This window comes from Mytilus californianus, unplaced genomic scaffold (assembly GCF_021869535.1).
Source record: "Mytilus californianus isolate M0D057914Y unplaced genomic scaffold, xbMytCali1.0.p SCAF_3, whole genome shotgun sequence".
NCBI lineage: Eukaryota > Metazoa > Mollusca > Bivalvia > Mytilida > Mytilidae > Mytilus > Mytilus californianus.
Window position 1 is genome coordinate 111,884,142 of NW_026262679.1, and position 16,365 is coordinate 111,900,506.

Below are 16,365 nucleotides of genomic sequence, written 5' to 3' on the forward strand. Positions count from 1 at the left end.
TCAGTCATATGATAAACAACTTGTTTTAAGGCAGACAATCTTCATGATCAGTAAGACATAATATAAATGTGATTTGTTTTCACTTTCCAGATAACTCTTTCCAAAACATTGAAGGCAGTTTGTGTGTTGAGAGGTTTTCTTATAGAATATGTAAATGTGAAAGCCTATAATGAAGATTTTCTCTCAAATGATGGAAAGGTAAATGTTTCTTACATTGTACATTAACAGTAAAGTGTTCATTGGCATTATTATACGACCGCTTTTTGCGGTCGTATATTGGTATGACGTTGACGTTGGCGTTGTCGTCGTCGTCCGAAGACACACTGGTTTTCACACAATAACTTTAGTTTAAGTGAATGGATCTCTATGAAATTTTACCATAAGGTTCAATACCACAAAAGGAAGGATTGATTTTGGTGGTAATGATACGAACAGTTAAGGAAAAAGGGGCCAAAAATAAGCATTTTTCTAGTTTCCAGACAATAACTTGTGGAACCGTGTATGGATCTCTCTGAAATTATACCACAAGTTTCCATACCACAAAGGGATGGTAAGGATTTGCTTTGGGGGTTTATGGCTCAAACCGTATAGGAATTAGGGGCAAAAAAGGAGGGAAAACAAAGGTGTCCTGGTTAATGGACAAATACTTTAGTACAAAACATAATTTAAAGCAGTGTAAGGGAGGTAATTCAAATACATTATTTGATTTAAATCCCTTACACTGCTTTTAAATTATGTATAAAGTAATGGTTAATGAACAATTAAGCAATTTAAAAGCAGTGTAAGGGAGGTAATCCAAATACAACGTTTTGATTACCTCCCTTACACTGCTTTTAAATTATGTTTAAAGAAATGCATATTTATAAAGGAAGACCAGTAAAAATATCTGCAAATGTTGCATCTTTTTTATGCAGTGGGGGCATTAAGTTTTACCCTTGTCCGTCTGTACATACGTACGTCTGTCCGTACGTTCCAAAATTGGCTTCTGTTCTTTTCTGTTCTCTAACTTGAGTTTGCCTCAACCAAATGTTATGGAACTTATACACTATGCTTATTACCACAAAACACAGATCAAATTTGAATTTTGGTGGCGTCACTTTAACTGTTCTTGAGTTATGCCCCTTTATGAATGGAAAAATTGCAAAATTTTTAGTTTCTGTTCTCTAACTTAAGTTTGCCTCAACCAAATGTTATGAAACTTATACATAATGCTAACTACCACAAAACACAGATCATGTTTGAATTTTGGTGGCATCACTTTAACCGTTCTAGAGTTATGCCCCTTTATAAAGGGAAAAATTGCAAAATTTTTAGTTTCTGTTCTCTAACTTAAGTTTGCCTCAACCAAATGTTATGAAACTTATACACAATGCTTATTACCACAAAACACAGATCATGTTTGAATTTTGGTGGCATCACTTTAACCGTTCTAGAGTTATGCCCCTTTATAAAGGGAAAAATTGCAAAAATTTTAGTTTCTGTTCTCTAACTTAAGTTTGCCTCAACCAAATGTTATGAAACTTATACACAATGCTTATTACCACAAAACACAGATCATGTTTGAAATTTGGTGGCATCACTTTAACTGTTCTAGAGTTATGCCCCTTTATAAATGGAAAAGTTGCAAAATTTTTATTTTCTTCTTAATATCAAGTAATTTTTAAAATTGGAGTTATCTTCCTTTGTCCGTGATTATAGTTGAATCAACTACAATCAATGCTTTATACAATGCAATGTTTAATTTTGACTTCCACTGATAAAACACAGATCTAGTTGAATTTGGTAGTGTCACTTTAACCATTATTGAGTTATGCCCCTTTATAAATCGAAAGATTGCAAAATTTTTAGTTTCCATTCTGTAACTTAAGTTTGCCCCAACCAAACATTATGAAACCTATACACAATATTCATTACCACAAAACTAAGATCAAGTACATATTTTTTGTTTCCGTTTTCCAACTTTAGTTTGCCTCAACCAAATGTTATGAAACTTATACAAAATGCTTATTACTACATAATACAGATTAAGTACGAAATTTGGTGGCAACCCTTTTACCATTCTTGTATTATGTCCCTTTATAAACATAAAAATTGCTGAATTTCACGTTTCCGTTCTCTAACTTTAGTTTGTCTCAACCAAATGTTATAAAACTTATACACAACCGTTCTAGAGTTATGCGTATTTACAAATAGAAAAAATTGCTGAATTTTTAGTTTCTGTTCTCTACTTAAAGGGGCACTAGCTACGAGATATGAAAAAAAATATAAAATATGATTTTTTTTGTTCAATCATTAATGAAAGTGGAATAGTGAAATAATAATTCGCTTTTAGCAGCCAGTATTGTCTAATTTTTTTCAAAATAAGCAAATGAATATTGATGATGAATTATTCACTTGCAAGTGAATAATTTGACCTAATTGAATCCGTATTCATGTGAACTTCAATTTAACCCCTTGATAGAGTTGGATAATGCATGAATTGTGTGCATGTTTGATTATTTAAAGGAAAAGAATGTCAACATTGAAAGTAAAATAAGGTAATTCATTTAATTGACTGATTCGATCCTCAAAAAAATCATTCTTATACAGGTAAAAATGATGATTAACATATATTTTAAATCTATAAATGAAATTAGATAGACCTAGAAGAATCCAATTGCACAAGTTGCGCTATCTATTTATATCTTTATTTATGTTTATATCCCTTATATGGGCATCGGTGGTTTTCGTGAGGTCTACTCGACAGTTAATTAGATGGCGTCTAGACTAAAATACACACAAAACGAAGCTACATATTATCAACACTATGCCCTGTAAATTGTTTATTTTAGATTTTTTATAATTTGGAGAAATGTTTTACATTGTTATATAACAAATATGAGAATTTGAGTCAAATCGGTGAACATGAATTTGACAGCTAGTGCCCCTTTAAGTTTGCCTCAACCAAATGTTATGAGACTTGCACACAATAAAATTGAGAATGGAAATGGGGAATGTGTCAAAGAGACAACAACCCGACCACAGAACAGACAACAGCAGAAGGCCACCAACAGGTCTTCAATGCAGCGAGAAATTCCCGCACCCGGAGGCGTCCTTCAGCTGGCCCATAAACAAATATATATACTAGTTCAGTGATAATGAACGCCATACTAAACTCCAAATTGTACACAAGAAACTAAAATTAAAAATAATACAAGACTAACAAAGGCTAGAGGCTCCTGACTTGGGACAGGCGCAAAAATGCGGCGGGGTTAAACATGTTTATGAGATCTCAACCCTCCCCCTATACCTCTAGCCAATGTAGAAAAGTAAACGCATAACAATACGCACATTAAAATTCAGTTCAAGAGAAGTCCGAGTCTGATGTCAGAAGATGTTACCAAAGAAAATAAACAAAATGACAATAATACATAAATAACAACAGACTACTAGCAGTTAACTGACATGCCAGCTCCAGACTTCAATTAAACTGATTGAAAGATTATGTCTTCATCATATGAATATCAGGCACAATCCTTCCCGTTAGGGGTTTAGTATCATACCATCATAACATATATGAGAAGAACATAACCCGTGTCATGCCAACAACTGGTTTTTAAATAAATGTGTTTAGTGCCGATGCAAAGACTCTATAAGTGAATCAATATTAACGCCAAAATATGCAATCTTTAATGACCTGACAACAGTATCGTAACTATATCCCTTCTTAATAAGTCTATTTAAAGGTTTTGTTAGTTTCAGAGGTGAATACTGACATTTTTGTGCTTTATAAAGAATATTTCCATAAAAAATTGGATGTGAAATACCTGAACGTATAAGAAGTCTGCATGTTGAGCTATATTTACGAATGATGTCCTTATACCGATGATAAAATTTAGTAAATGTTTTGACTAGTTTGTGATATCGAAAACCCTGGTGTAATAATTTTTCAGTAATACATAAATGCTTATTACCACAAAACTCAGATCAAGTTCAAATTTGGGTAGCATCATTTTTACTGTTCTTCAGTTATGTCCCTTTATAACTATATGATATGCAAGCGGGGGCATAATCTGTGTCCACATGTGGACACTATCCATATTTATTTTTTTACAAAAAAATCCATATGAAAGATTTGACACCATATTTTAAATTCTATTATAAAATAGATTAAGTTAGCACTATGGTAAATAATTTAAATGGGTAATTATGGTTGCAAACTCCATTGGAAATTTGAATTGAGATTATGACGCTAAAAAAAAAAAGTGTGTGTGTGTGTGTGGGGGGGGGGGGGGGGGGGGTTAATACGCAACAGCATAGTGAATTGCACAAAAGCAACAAAAAAAAGGGGGTAAATTTTTTATTTTTTTTTGTGGGGGGAAGGGGGGTCAATTCGCAACAGCAAATTGTATTGCACAAAAGCAAAAAATTGAATATAAATTCAAATAATATAACCAATTCTAAGTTCTTTGACTACAGTTATTCTGTGTCAGAAACCTTTTATGTGTCAAATATTTAATTACAATCCAAATTCAGACCTGTATCAAGCACGATTATTGCGTCCATTTTTGCCCCAACTGTTCAGGGTTGGAACCTCTGCTGTCGTATCCAGCTGCGCTTGGCGAAGCAATTTATATAGGATCTGGTATAGAAAAAATACTAGAGGATTTTGCTTAGAAAAATAGTAGAGGATCTGACAAGGAAAAAAAATACTATAGGATCTGACATAGAAAAAATACTATAGGATCTGACATAGAAAAAATAGTGTAGGATCTGACATAGAAATAATACTATAGGATCTGACATAGAAAAAATACTATAGGATCTGACATAGAAAAAATACTATAGAATCTGACATAGAAAAAATACTATAGGATCTGACATAGAAAAAATAGTGTAGGATCTGACATAGAAATAATACTATAGGATCTGACATAGAAAAAAATACTATAGGATCTGACATAGAAATAATACTATAGGATCTGACATAGAAAATACTATAGGATCTTGCATAGAAAAAATACTATAGGATCTGACATAGAAAACATACTATAGGATCTGACATAGAAAAAATACTATAGGATCTTGCATAGAAAAAATACTATAGAATCTGACATAGAAAAAACACTATAGGATCTTGCATAGAAAAATACTTTTTTCCAGCCTGAGTACTCACTGGATCAACTGAAAATATCTGTTTTCAAAAGCAGTACAGGTTATTCATCTTCATTTACTTTTATCATGTTTATAGAATTTAAATCATATCTTATATAATTTATTTTTTACCTGATACATTTTTTTATTTAAAGTTAATCATATATATACCTCATCTATAATAGTTGATAAATAACATTTTGGATACATATTTATAATCTGATAATAATTAATGATCATAAATTACATTCTCACAAAATTCCTTACAATTTTTTGATGATTACCAATTTATGATCATATTTTTTCATTATAAAGTTATATAAGGCAGAAGTTACCTGTGAAAGATGACGAAGATATATAACTTATTATGTAAAACAGTCATACTTATTAAAAAATTAATGAGATAATTTTTTTTTTCTTTGTTGTGCAATGTTACTACAAAAATCAGAAATATACATATACAGTTAAACTACCATTATTAGTCTTTGTCTTCAAGATTTAAGCATGAACTATAAAATAACCAAGTATTAAACAAATTTATTGCATAATTTCTGTTGAAAAGTAAGCTGAAATATAGAATCGTTCTCGATGTTGGTCATGCTAATAGGCATTTTATTTATGTAACTGTAGAGGATAAAAAAAAGTATAAAGGGAAGTGGTACAATTTTATTTTAATTGTCTTAATGCATGTCATCATACTTTTTGGTAATCAGATATACTGCTGTATGTTGTATCCTCCTTTCTGATGTAATCAGACAGATAATTGCAGCAAATTCTATTCTTCTATATGATGTTTTACCAAAAATTCTGAGAGAAACAAAAACTGAAAGAGATGTCTGTGCAAATGCAAAAGATAGAAAAACTTAAATTGAAGGATTTTGGATTCACTACTTTTTATAATTTTTTCTTTTTATTGTTTTTTTGTACTGTTATAATGACTTCTTCCTCTATTACTATCTAATTTGAAAGCACAAGAACAAGATGAAATAGTAAAAAAAAAGATAATTCATGCAGCAATTTGAATTACTGTTGAACCTTGCTAGTTACTTTATATGTTAGTTTGTATGTTGGGGTGCATTTTAAGATATCATTTACTAATAGTGCATGGTTTTTATTTTGATACTCTTTCTCTGAATTACAGATAGACTTATGGTCAAAGTCAAGGTATAAAGTGTTTGAAAAGGTAAATAGTTAAAGCAATATTCTTTTGCAGAAACAATTTCTCTAGTTTAAAAGCTTTGACCATCACATTATGATAGCACTATTGGGTCGACTGCATGGTTGCTTTGAGTTAAGAAGATCTTGGGATAAATCTGTGAATGGCTTAATCAATGGCAAAGGTCATAAAATGATACGAACATTCCGGTAACCAAATTCTCATTTATCGTCTGATTTGAAGAAAGTTATATACTTGCTGTTTTATTAAACTATAATCATCTGAGGAAAGTTTCCTGTGTTGTACATGTTTGGAGTAATTTGGAGTATATTTTAGTAATTCGGGTACCTTCAGAGCTTTCAGCACCATCAACCTAATGTTAAAACTCAATTACATGTTTTTGACCTCACAATTAAACCGGTCATTCTATATGGAAGTATAATTTGGGGCTCATCCTCAGCTGAAAAGATCATTAGGCAACAGGATAAATACTTTAAATCTTTAAATACAGAAAACATACATATTAAATTTTGCAAATACATTTTGGAAGTCAGTAAACATTCTACAAACTTGGCAATTTTGAGAGAACTTGGTAAATTCCCTTTATTATTGGAAGTGTTTGAGAATATGACTAAATTTTGGGCTGAGTCATAACAAAACCCTAGAGATCTGGCCTGGTTACTGAAGCCTATAATACATGAAATTTCTTTACACTCTGAAAATAAGCCATGTTGGTATGGCAACATTATTAGGATAGTACATTATTTTCAGATAAAACCAAAATATTTTCTCTTAAATCTTAACTAAAAGAATATTTATATAAATCTTTACATAAAAAAGTATGTTGGTGTATGGTTGCGTGACCTTTTTTAGGACCTTTTTTAGGATAGCAAAAATCTATCTGGAAGTAATAAACTTAGATCATACAGATTGTTTAAAATATAAACTTTACTATGAAAATTATCTGTACTGAGGTACAAAATAATAAACATAGAAGACTTAACTACAAAATTTCATAATTTGGAAAAGATGGGGGAGATATTAAGACATACCAGCTATTTAAAGAATATGTAATTTGTGTAAATCAGCTGTGGAGGATGGGATTCACTCCCTTTAAGAGTGTCCCAAAACAAATAATATTAGGTGTGACATTCTAAACAATACTGATCATAAATCCAAATTCATTTGCCTGATGTCTGCTGAAGATCGATTTATTTATCTCTATACAACACCATACCCTACTGAACAAATTGAACCATGCAAAACTTGACAGTGCACTGGCTTAAATCTGTTTTTATAATCAATCCTTATTTACTTATATTAGTTACATTGAATACATGAAATATAATGATTATTGTACATAGACATTTGCCAGTTGGATATAATATACAGAGCTCTGCATCCCCTATTTTTTCACTGTATTTAATGAATATAAGCACTTTAGTAAGGTGTGTTTTTTTATCTTCTTTTTTGTTCTTGTTTATACTTATGATTCCTGCCTTTGTACAACACTGCTTCTTGATGTGAACAAATTGGCATTAAAGAAAATTTGTTTGATTGAATAAGGATTGAATAAGGATTTGCATATTTAAACAAGGACGATTTCTTTTTTCATTAGAAAATGTAACAGATGCTTTAATGATTCTAATTTAATATATGTGTAATAATTCCAGGTATCAGATCTGATGATGGCTGGCATACAGCACTACTATTACCCACAGATGCCAGAGATAACAATCAGGACATTCATAGTAAGTTTGTAATCCACAGATGTTCTTTACTCCATTGGTAGGTTTCCAGTAGTCCATTTTCAAATTATTTACTAATTTTAGAATTTTTGGCAAAAGAAGACAAGTCTCAAAGTAGAAAAGACCCTTCCTTCTCAATGTAAGCCTTAAGAAAGGATCTTGTATTAATATTTGTATATGATGTTCATAGTTTTCCTTGGGTACCCACCTATTTTGACATCCCCTTTTTACCATTAATGTGATCTGATCCTACACAATACATTACACTTGCAGAGACCACAGTTTGTACTACCCTGGAATTTTTTCCCTTTTAAAAATATTTTAGAAATAGACAAATTGTAATTAAAAATAGACAATTTACAGAATGTCAGAAGATACAAGCAAGATGTTCTAAGTAATGTTGTTCACTGAGATATGCTTTTGGATAAATTACAATCATAACATTCATTAATAAGTCCACTGATCTCCCTAATTGTGTTTGTCTTCCATCATAAAGATTTACACTGACATTCAGTTTGTGCTGAAATTTTAGAACTTTTTTGAAGAAGTTGATATTTCAAGAAATAAGTATTTTCATGGCCCTCTAGTTTTAAATATGACCAGATAATCTATTTAATGGCCAAAATATTTAGCTTTTGTAACAAACTAATAAAGGATAAATCAACTAATTAAAATGAAGGCATATTAAAAATCTAAATCACTACAGCAATCATACAGTATATTAATAGGTATAGTTTTAAAACGTTCAATATTTGATTACAACCTTGTCCTTTGGTCTTTTGTCGTTGGTTGCAGTCATGCGACATATCCTTATATTTATTTAAGAACCATAATTTCCAAACACTTTTTGAGACCTAAGTAGAGGCCAATTTGCCACTCTTCTGGGCCTGGACATGGGTATGACATTCATTTCTTAGTCAGCAGTGAAACCTTATAAATAAAACAGCCTCCTTTAGATTACTGTACCTAAATAAAAAATATAAACGATACTGATGGTTATAACCACATTACATATATGTACAATGAATAACAATCATAAGGTATGCTTGACACTTAATTCTGGAACATAAAACTGTGTAAGCCTCAAACTAAACAAGACAGGAAACCATCTATGATTAACATTGACATTGTGTGATGAACTAAACAAGACAGGAAACCATCTATGATTCACATTGACATTGTGTGATGAACTACACAAGACAGGAAACCATCTATGATTCACATTGACATTGTGTGATGAACTAAACAAGACAGGGAACCATCTATGATTCACATTGACATTGTGTGATGAACTAAACAATACAGGAAACCATCTATGATTCACATTGACATTGTGTGATGAACTAAACAAGACAGGAAACCATCTATGATTCACATTGACATTGTGTGATGAATTAAACAAGACAGGAAACCATCTATGATTCACATTGACATTATATGATGAACTAAACAAGACATGAAACCATCTATGATTCACATTGACATTGTGTGATGAACTAAACAAGACAGGAAACCATTTATGATTAACATTGACATTGTCTGATGAAGTTGCAACCTTAGTTTTAGTATAGTGATATAACTAATAGACAGAAAATGTACACCCAAAATATATCAATTAAATAATGTCAATATAGAAGCACTGGGTACAGATTCGTGGCTAAATCATTTCTTATATACATTCTGAATTTGCCATGTAGTTGAATACATTAATCCAACAGTAAGACATTCTGAATAATTGAGTTACAGCCCTTAGACTTTAAATTAGGTAAAACTATGCTCTTTTTTTTTTTTGCATTTAGACAATATATCTTGTTGTTTATAATGAATAGATAAGTAACATTTAATTAAACTTAATTTACATTGAAGAGAACAATGACAATTTGCCTTTATGGACATTTTTATTGTATGCTTTATTCTATGTTTCAAAAAAATCCTGAAATTTTGTAATGTTTATTGAAACATTTTTTACATATTTATATGATTGTTAAAAGGCATGATAGTTAGATGTATATAATCAATATCCTAATTATAACCCCGCTTTAAAAAAGTGGGGGTATACTGTTTTACCTCTGTCTGTCCGTCCATCCGTCAGTCCATCCATCCGTCCGTCCGTCCGTCCGTCCGTCCGTCCGTCCGTCCTATGAATATTTTTCGTCGCATCTTTCTCAGGAACTACATTACAAGGATTTCTGAAATTTGGTTTCAGGGTTTATATGAGTCAGCTATACAGTGTGATGCGTTTTCAGATTCATCACTCAACAACTTTCTGTTTACCGAACACTTGTATCATTTTACACATGATAGCCAAGTTGAAAATTTTCATCACATTTTTCTCAGGAACTACAATACAAGGATTTCTGAAATTTGGTTTCAGGGTTTATATAAGTCAGCTGTACAGTGTGATGTGTTTTCAGATTCATCACTCAACAACTTCCTGTTTACCGAATACTTACATATTTTTACACTATTAAAATTATCCACTTGGAGCGGGGGTATCATCAGTGAGCAGTAGCTTTCACTTGTTTATACTTCATTAATGTAAATAAAAGATGGTGTAGGGTACGTTAAATGTGAAAGCATCCCAAAAATACAAATTACCAGAAGACGCCTAGAGGTCAACATCAAGTTCACTGACTTCTGGTTTGCCATACAGTCAAAATATTTGTATAGCCCCATCAAACAAAATTGAATAGTAAAATAGGAATCAGTCCAACCATATGTCAGAACTTATTCCTGAATCGTTTGTCCAATTAATGTCATACTTTGTACAGATACAGATCATGATGTGCGACACTTTGCACTTTTTGATGCTATTTAATACATGTAAAGGTGAATATAGTAAAATAGAAATCTACATAAAAATGCCTATCAGTAAGGTGAAATATACCTATAAAACAATTGAACTTATTTGTCCTTCTCTGCAGACAGTTTTTTGTTGTTTTAAAATTTAATACCCTCGCAGCTTTCGAGGGGTGCTCTGAATAACAGAGGAATCTACCAGTACATACATATGGTTAAAAGGAGGAAGGATGAGATATAAGTACCGGTAGATGAATTTGAGACGATATCTTAAATTATGAAGTTAAAAGAAACTAAGGTTATTGCATGGTCTTCAACATTGAGCGTACGTTATCATCCTTTCATAAATTTTTAGACACAAATTGGTTGACTGTTATGGAATATCGGTTTCACAGATGACGATGGATTTGTTTCAATTGTCGCAACCACAGTCCTGTCCTCTTTTCCCCGAATGTCACCTATCTAATTAGACCAGTTAGGACTTACCTGAGGTTTTTGGTGGGGTTCGTTTTTCTATATTGTGTTTTGTGTAGTGTTGTTTTTCTTTTGGTGTTTTATTTCTGCCATGGTGTTGTCAGTATATTTTCGACTAATATATTTGAATGTCACTTTGGTATCTTTCGCCTCTCTTTTATCACAATATCGGAGATAAAGAATGTCCAGTAAGTCAACACATTTGTTTAATTGCCTTTATGTAAATTTTTAGTGTAACCAACACTTTCTTTATCAAATGAATGTAAAGATATTTGTAATACAACAACTTCCCTAAAACACATCAATCTCCTTCTGTTACTGTGGATTCATTTATTTCCATGGGAACCAATATTCGTGGATTGAGGAACAATTATATTTTCGAGGATACTTGATTTCATGGTTTAACATATGTAGAGCCTAGAGAAAATGTCTACTACATTGAATGTTTAAATTTGTTGGTCACCTATACCCAAAAAATTCAAGAAAATTGGTATTCCACAGATAATGAATCCACAGTAATAATGACTCCACAGTAATTCAGGTATGATTATATGTATCTAATATACTGTAGGATATTTCTTACTTCTTTATATTACTTATTTCAGCAGCAGTGGTTTAATTCCTACAAGACATTATTTTCTGCACCATGTTCAAAGTGTGGTAAACATTTACAAGGAGGATTACCTCCAGTGTGGAGAGATTTCAGAACATTAACGCCATTACATGATGGATGTAGATAATAAATATATCTGTGCTCAAATTATTATTGTTGAACTACTGCAAAACTGTGTTTGGGTCTAGTATCCCAATTTTGTGGTGATTGCTGTTGTCCTTGTCAAATGGGTACTTTGTTAAAAGTATTAAACTCTTCAAGTATTGATATCATCCTTTATACAGAATACAACAAATTCAGAATTGAATTAAAATTTGTTTTACAAGGTCAGTTTTAAACTTGATTAATGGAGTGGTGGAATGTGTTGTTACAAGTTCTGGGAGATTATGAATAACAAAAAAGATTTGTTATGGCCTGTTTGAATGTTTGTTGTAGCAGGTTGGATCAATAGTGGCTAGATTTCAGTTCTGATGTCTATTCTGTTCTATGTGTTTCAGTCCTAAATGGGCTTCCTGAATAAACTCTGTCACTGATCTAAAAATGGATTTAGCAAATAAATAAATGATTAAGAAATCAAGTATGAAGTTTGTCTTTTTTGTTTCTGCCAATTAACCAACATAGCTGCCATGGCTAAAAATAGAATATACTATTTGAAATGCATTTAAGAGATAACTGTATTGTATTTGAAGCTTTCCAGACCTCCATGGGTTGTTTTACTGTGGTATTTGTGTTTACCTGGCTACCTGTAGCGCAGACAGGTAAACAGATATTTGTGACAGTAAAACTACCGATGGACAAACCTGAACCGCAAAGCTTCAAATACTATACAGTTATCTTTATATCAATACAAAAACAAATCATTCATTCAGAATGGAATGAAACCAAACATGGCATGAATGTTCCTTATGAGGTGCTGACCAAGTGTTGTTACTTTGAAGCCGATCCATCATCCAAGATGGCCGCCAGCGGGGGACTTAGTTTAACATAGGACCCTATGGGAAATATTTACAAATGTCTTCTTTTAGAGAACCGCTGAATAGAATGAAACCAAACATGGCATGAATGTTTCTTATGAGGTGCTGACCAAGTGTTGTAACTCTGAAGCCGATCCATAATCCAAGTGTTGTTACTTTGAAGCTTATCCTTCATCCACGATGGCTGCCAGCGGGGGGACTTCCTTTAACATAAAACCCTATGGGATAAACGTTTCCCATAAACTGAACTGCCGAAGAATCGACGGAAGAAAAACATTTAAAGCCCAGAAGTTTCCACCGCATAATTTCCAAAACCCATTGTAATGGGTGGAACAAACGCATATTCAGAATGTGTAAAACAGAACCCAAAACATGTGGAACAGAATTGGTTGATCTTTCTGACAATCATTTTAGCGTTTGTTACAGGCAGTCATTGCTTTTGACGGTGCCACATTCATTCAAAAAATTAAAAAGAATAATCTAGTGTTGCGTTTCTAAAGTCGGTCAGTATATAAAAGTCAAGTATAATGATTATGTTCAATACAACTGCATAAAATGTAATGAAAAAATAAACATGATAAAATAAATATTCCATATTTTTTCAACTGGTTAATTTCAATAAATGATCTATTGTTTTGTATTTGAAAGAATTAACATTTGTAATATTTCGTAACGATATTAGCAAATTGTTCCACAAGAATGGTCAAGAATATATAAAAGATTTCTTGAACAATTCTATTTTTTGGTTTAGGGAGTATGAGGTTTCCTTGAACAGTATTTCTCAAGGGGTATGGATTTCTGTCTGAAACATTATGAAACTTGCTAGTAAGATATGATGGGGATCATTTTTCGATGCACTTAAATGTCATCACAAACTTGTGATATTTTATTCTCTTTTCAACTGTCATCCAGTTTAAGTGTATGAATAAGGGTTCAGAAGGAGCAAAAGGGTCTGTTTCTAGTATTATTCTAGCAGCTCTCTTTTGTAATTTTAATATCCTATTTACAGACCATTAGATAGAGAATTGTATGCTGATAGTCATCCAATCAGAACCATTGATAAAAAATAATTTCATTAGAATTAATGTTAAATATAATGAAAACCTTAAAAGATAGAGAATGTCTGAGAGGCCAAAATGTTAAGATCTACTCCTTTCCTATTTCCACCAAACTTATCAGATGACCGCTTATAGGAGTTATTGCCCTTAAATCATGATTTTTGACTAATGTACAACTTTTTGCCTACTTTTGACTAAAAGCTTTATAGATAGTAAAAACTGTGAATACCAAATATGATCAGCTAAACAAGATCTACAATAAAGCTGTATAACCGAAAGACTTGAATGACTTGTAGTAGTAGTTGTTGTCCTTTAAAAACAATTTTAATTACCAGTATTTTTTTTTAATTTTTGCATATTATCTTGAAAACTTTAATGGATAGGTAAAAATTAAAAACAGAAAATGATCAGCAAATCCAGATCTACCAAAATGACAATACAACCAAAACCTTGGGATGACTCCTTATAGGAATTTTTGCCCTTGAATGCCACTTTTTGACTTAAAGAGTTTGTTTTTGCCTATTAATCCTTGAACTATAATAGATTCATAGATACTGTGAACAGCAAATAAGTTCAGCAATATCAGATCAAAAAGAATTCCAATATTAAAGAAACCATTCGGCATTGGAAGACCCCAAATAGTAGTAAATGCCACTCAAGGATGATTTTTATGCCCCCCCCCCCCCCCCCCCCGTAGCGGAGGGGGCATTAAGTTTTACCCTTGTCCATCTGTACATCCGTACGTACGTCCCAAAATTGATTTCCGTTCTCTAACTTTAGTTTGCCTCGACCAAATGTTATGAAACTTATACACAATGCTTATTACCACAAAACACAGATCAAGTTTGAATTTTGGTGGCGTCACTTTTGCCGTTCTTGAGTTATGCCCCTTTACAAATTGAAAAATTGCTGAATTTTATGTTTCCGTTCTCTAATTTTAGTTTGCCTCAACTAGATGTTATGAAACTTAAACACAATGCTTATTACCACAAAACACAGATCAAGTACAAATTTTGGTGGGGTCACTTTTACTGTTTTAGAGTTATGCCCTTTACAAATGGAAAAATTGCTTAATTTTTTGTTTCCATTCTCTAACTTTTATAAATTAGTTTGCCTCAACCAAATGTTATGAAACTTATACACAATGCTTATTACCTTAAAACACAGACCAAGTTTGAATTTTGGTGGCGTCACTTTTGCCGATCTAGAGTTATGCCCCTTTACAAATGAAAAAATTGCTAAATTTTTGGTTTCTATTCTCTAACTTTAGTTTGCCTCAATCAAATGTTACGAAACTTATACACAATGCTTATTACCACAAAACACAGATCAAGTTTGAACTTTGGTGGTGTCACTTTTATCGTTCTAAAGTTATGCCCCTTTACAAATGGAAAAATTGCTGGATTTTTTGTTTCGGTTCTCTAACTTAAGTTTGCCTCAACTAAATGTTATGAAACGTATACACAATACTAATTAACACAAAACTCTGATCAAGTACAAATTTGGCAAGTGGGGGCATCATCTGTGTCCCATGGACACATTCGCCATTTATTAATTTACTTTATCTCCTGTAGTTGGTGAATGCAATACTGGTATACCCAATACTGGAATAAAATTTTGTTCCAGTATTGTAAAAAAAATATATAAAAAAGATAACAATACTGATATACCATATTCCAGTAATGTACACATTTACTGATGGTATGGTTGAATTTTTGAATAATATTTCTGAATAATATGTTTTTTTAAGCATTTAAGTACGTTTTTTGTCCCCTGAGACGATTAATCCACTATAAATTGGTACATATTGTATTTATTAAACCTGAAGTCATTTAACATCTAATCCCCTTGTTTTATTTATTTTGTATTTACATTGTGTCATAGATCAAATTTATTCGTTCAGTGTATGTTCACTTGTTCTTGTTAATATGTCTTTTGATTGAGTTAAGCCTTTTCAATTGATATTTTATAGTGTGTCTTTCTATGTTGTGATGTTACACTATTGTTCAGGTAGGGTGAAGGTTGGCGCCTATTAAAACGTTTAAACCCGCTGCATTTGTATGCACCTGTCCTAACTCAGGAACCTGATGTTCAGTGGTTGTCGTTTGTTGATGTGGTTCATAAGTGTTTCTTGCTTCTCGTTTTTTATATAGATTAGACCGTTGGTTTTCGTGTTTGAATGGTTTTACACTAGTCATTTTTGGGGCCCTTTATAGCTTGCTGTTCGATGTGAGCCAAGGCTCCGTGTTGAAGGTCGTACTTTGACCTATAATGGTTTACTTTTACAAATTGTGACTTGGATGGAGAGTTGTCTCATTGGCACTCATACCACGTCTTCTTATTATATCCCCGCTTTAAAAAAGTAGGGGTATACTGTTTTACCTCTGTCTGTCCGTCCATCCATTCATCC

General features: G+C 32.1%; 1 protein-coding gene across 2 annotated transcripts in view; it reads left to right on the forward strand.

Moving 5' to 3' along the window:
* Positions 1–12,500, forward strand: part of LOC127735839 (mediator of RNA polymerase II transcription subunit 27-like) — a 54,521-nt gene extending 42,021 nt beyond the window's left edge. The window contains exons 5-8 of one of the 2 annotated variants that reach the window (XM_052246228.1): positions 91–198; positions 6,275–6,316; positions 7,963–8,040; positions 11,916–12,500. In XM_052246228.1, coding sequence (XP_052102188.1) covers positions 91–198; positions 6,275–6,316; positions 7,963–8,040; positions 11,916–12,050 — 363 coding nt within the window. In that variant the 3' untranslated portion in view covers positions 12,051–12,500. The remainder of the gene's footprint in view (positions 1–90; positions 199–6,274; positions 6,317–7,962; positions 8,041–11,915) is intronic. The other variant, XM_052246229.1, reaches the window with a different exon arrangement.
* The last annotated feature ends 3,865 nt before the right edge of the window (positions 12,501–16,365 follow it).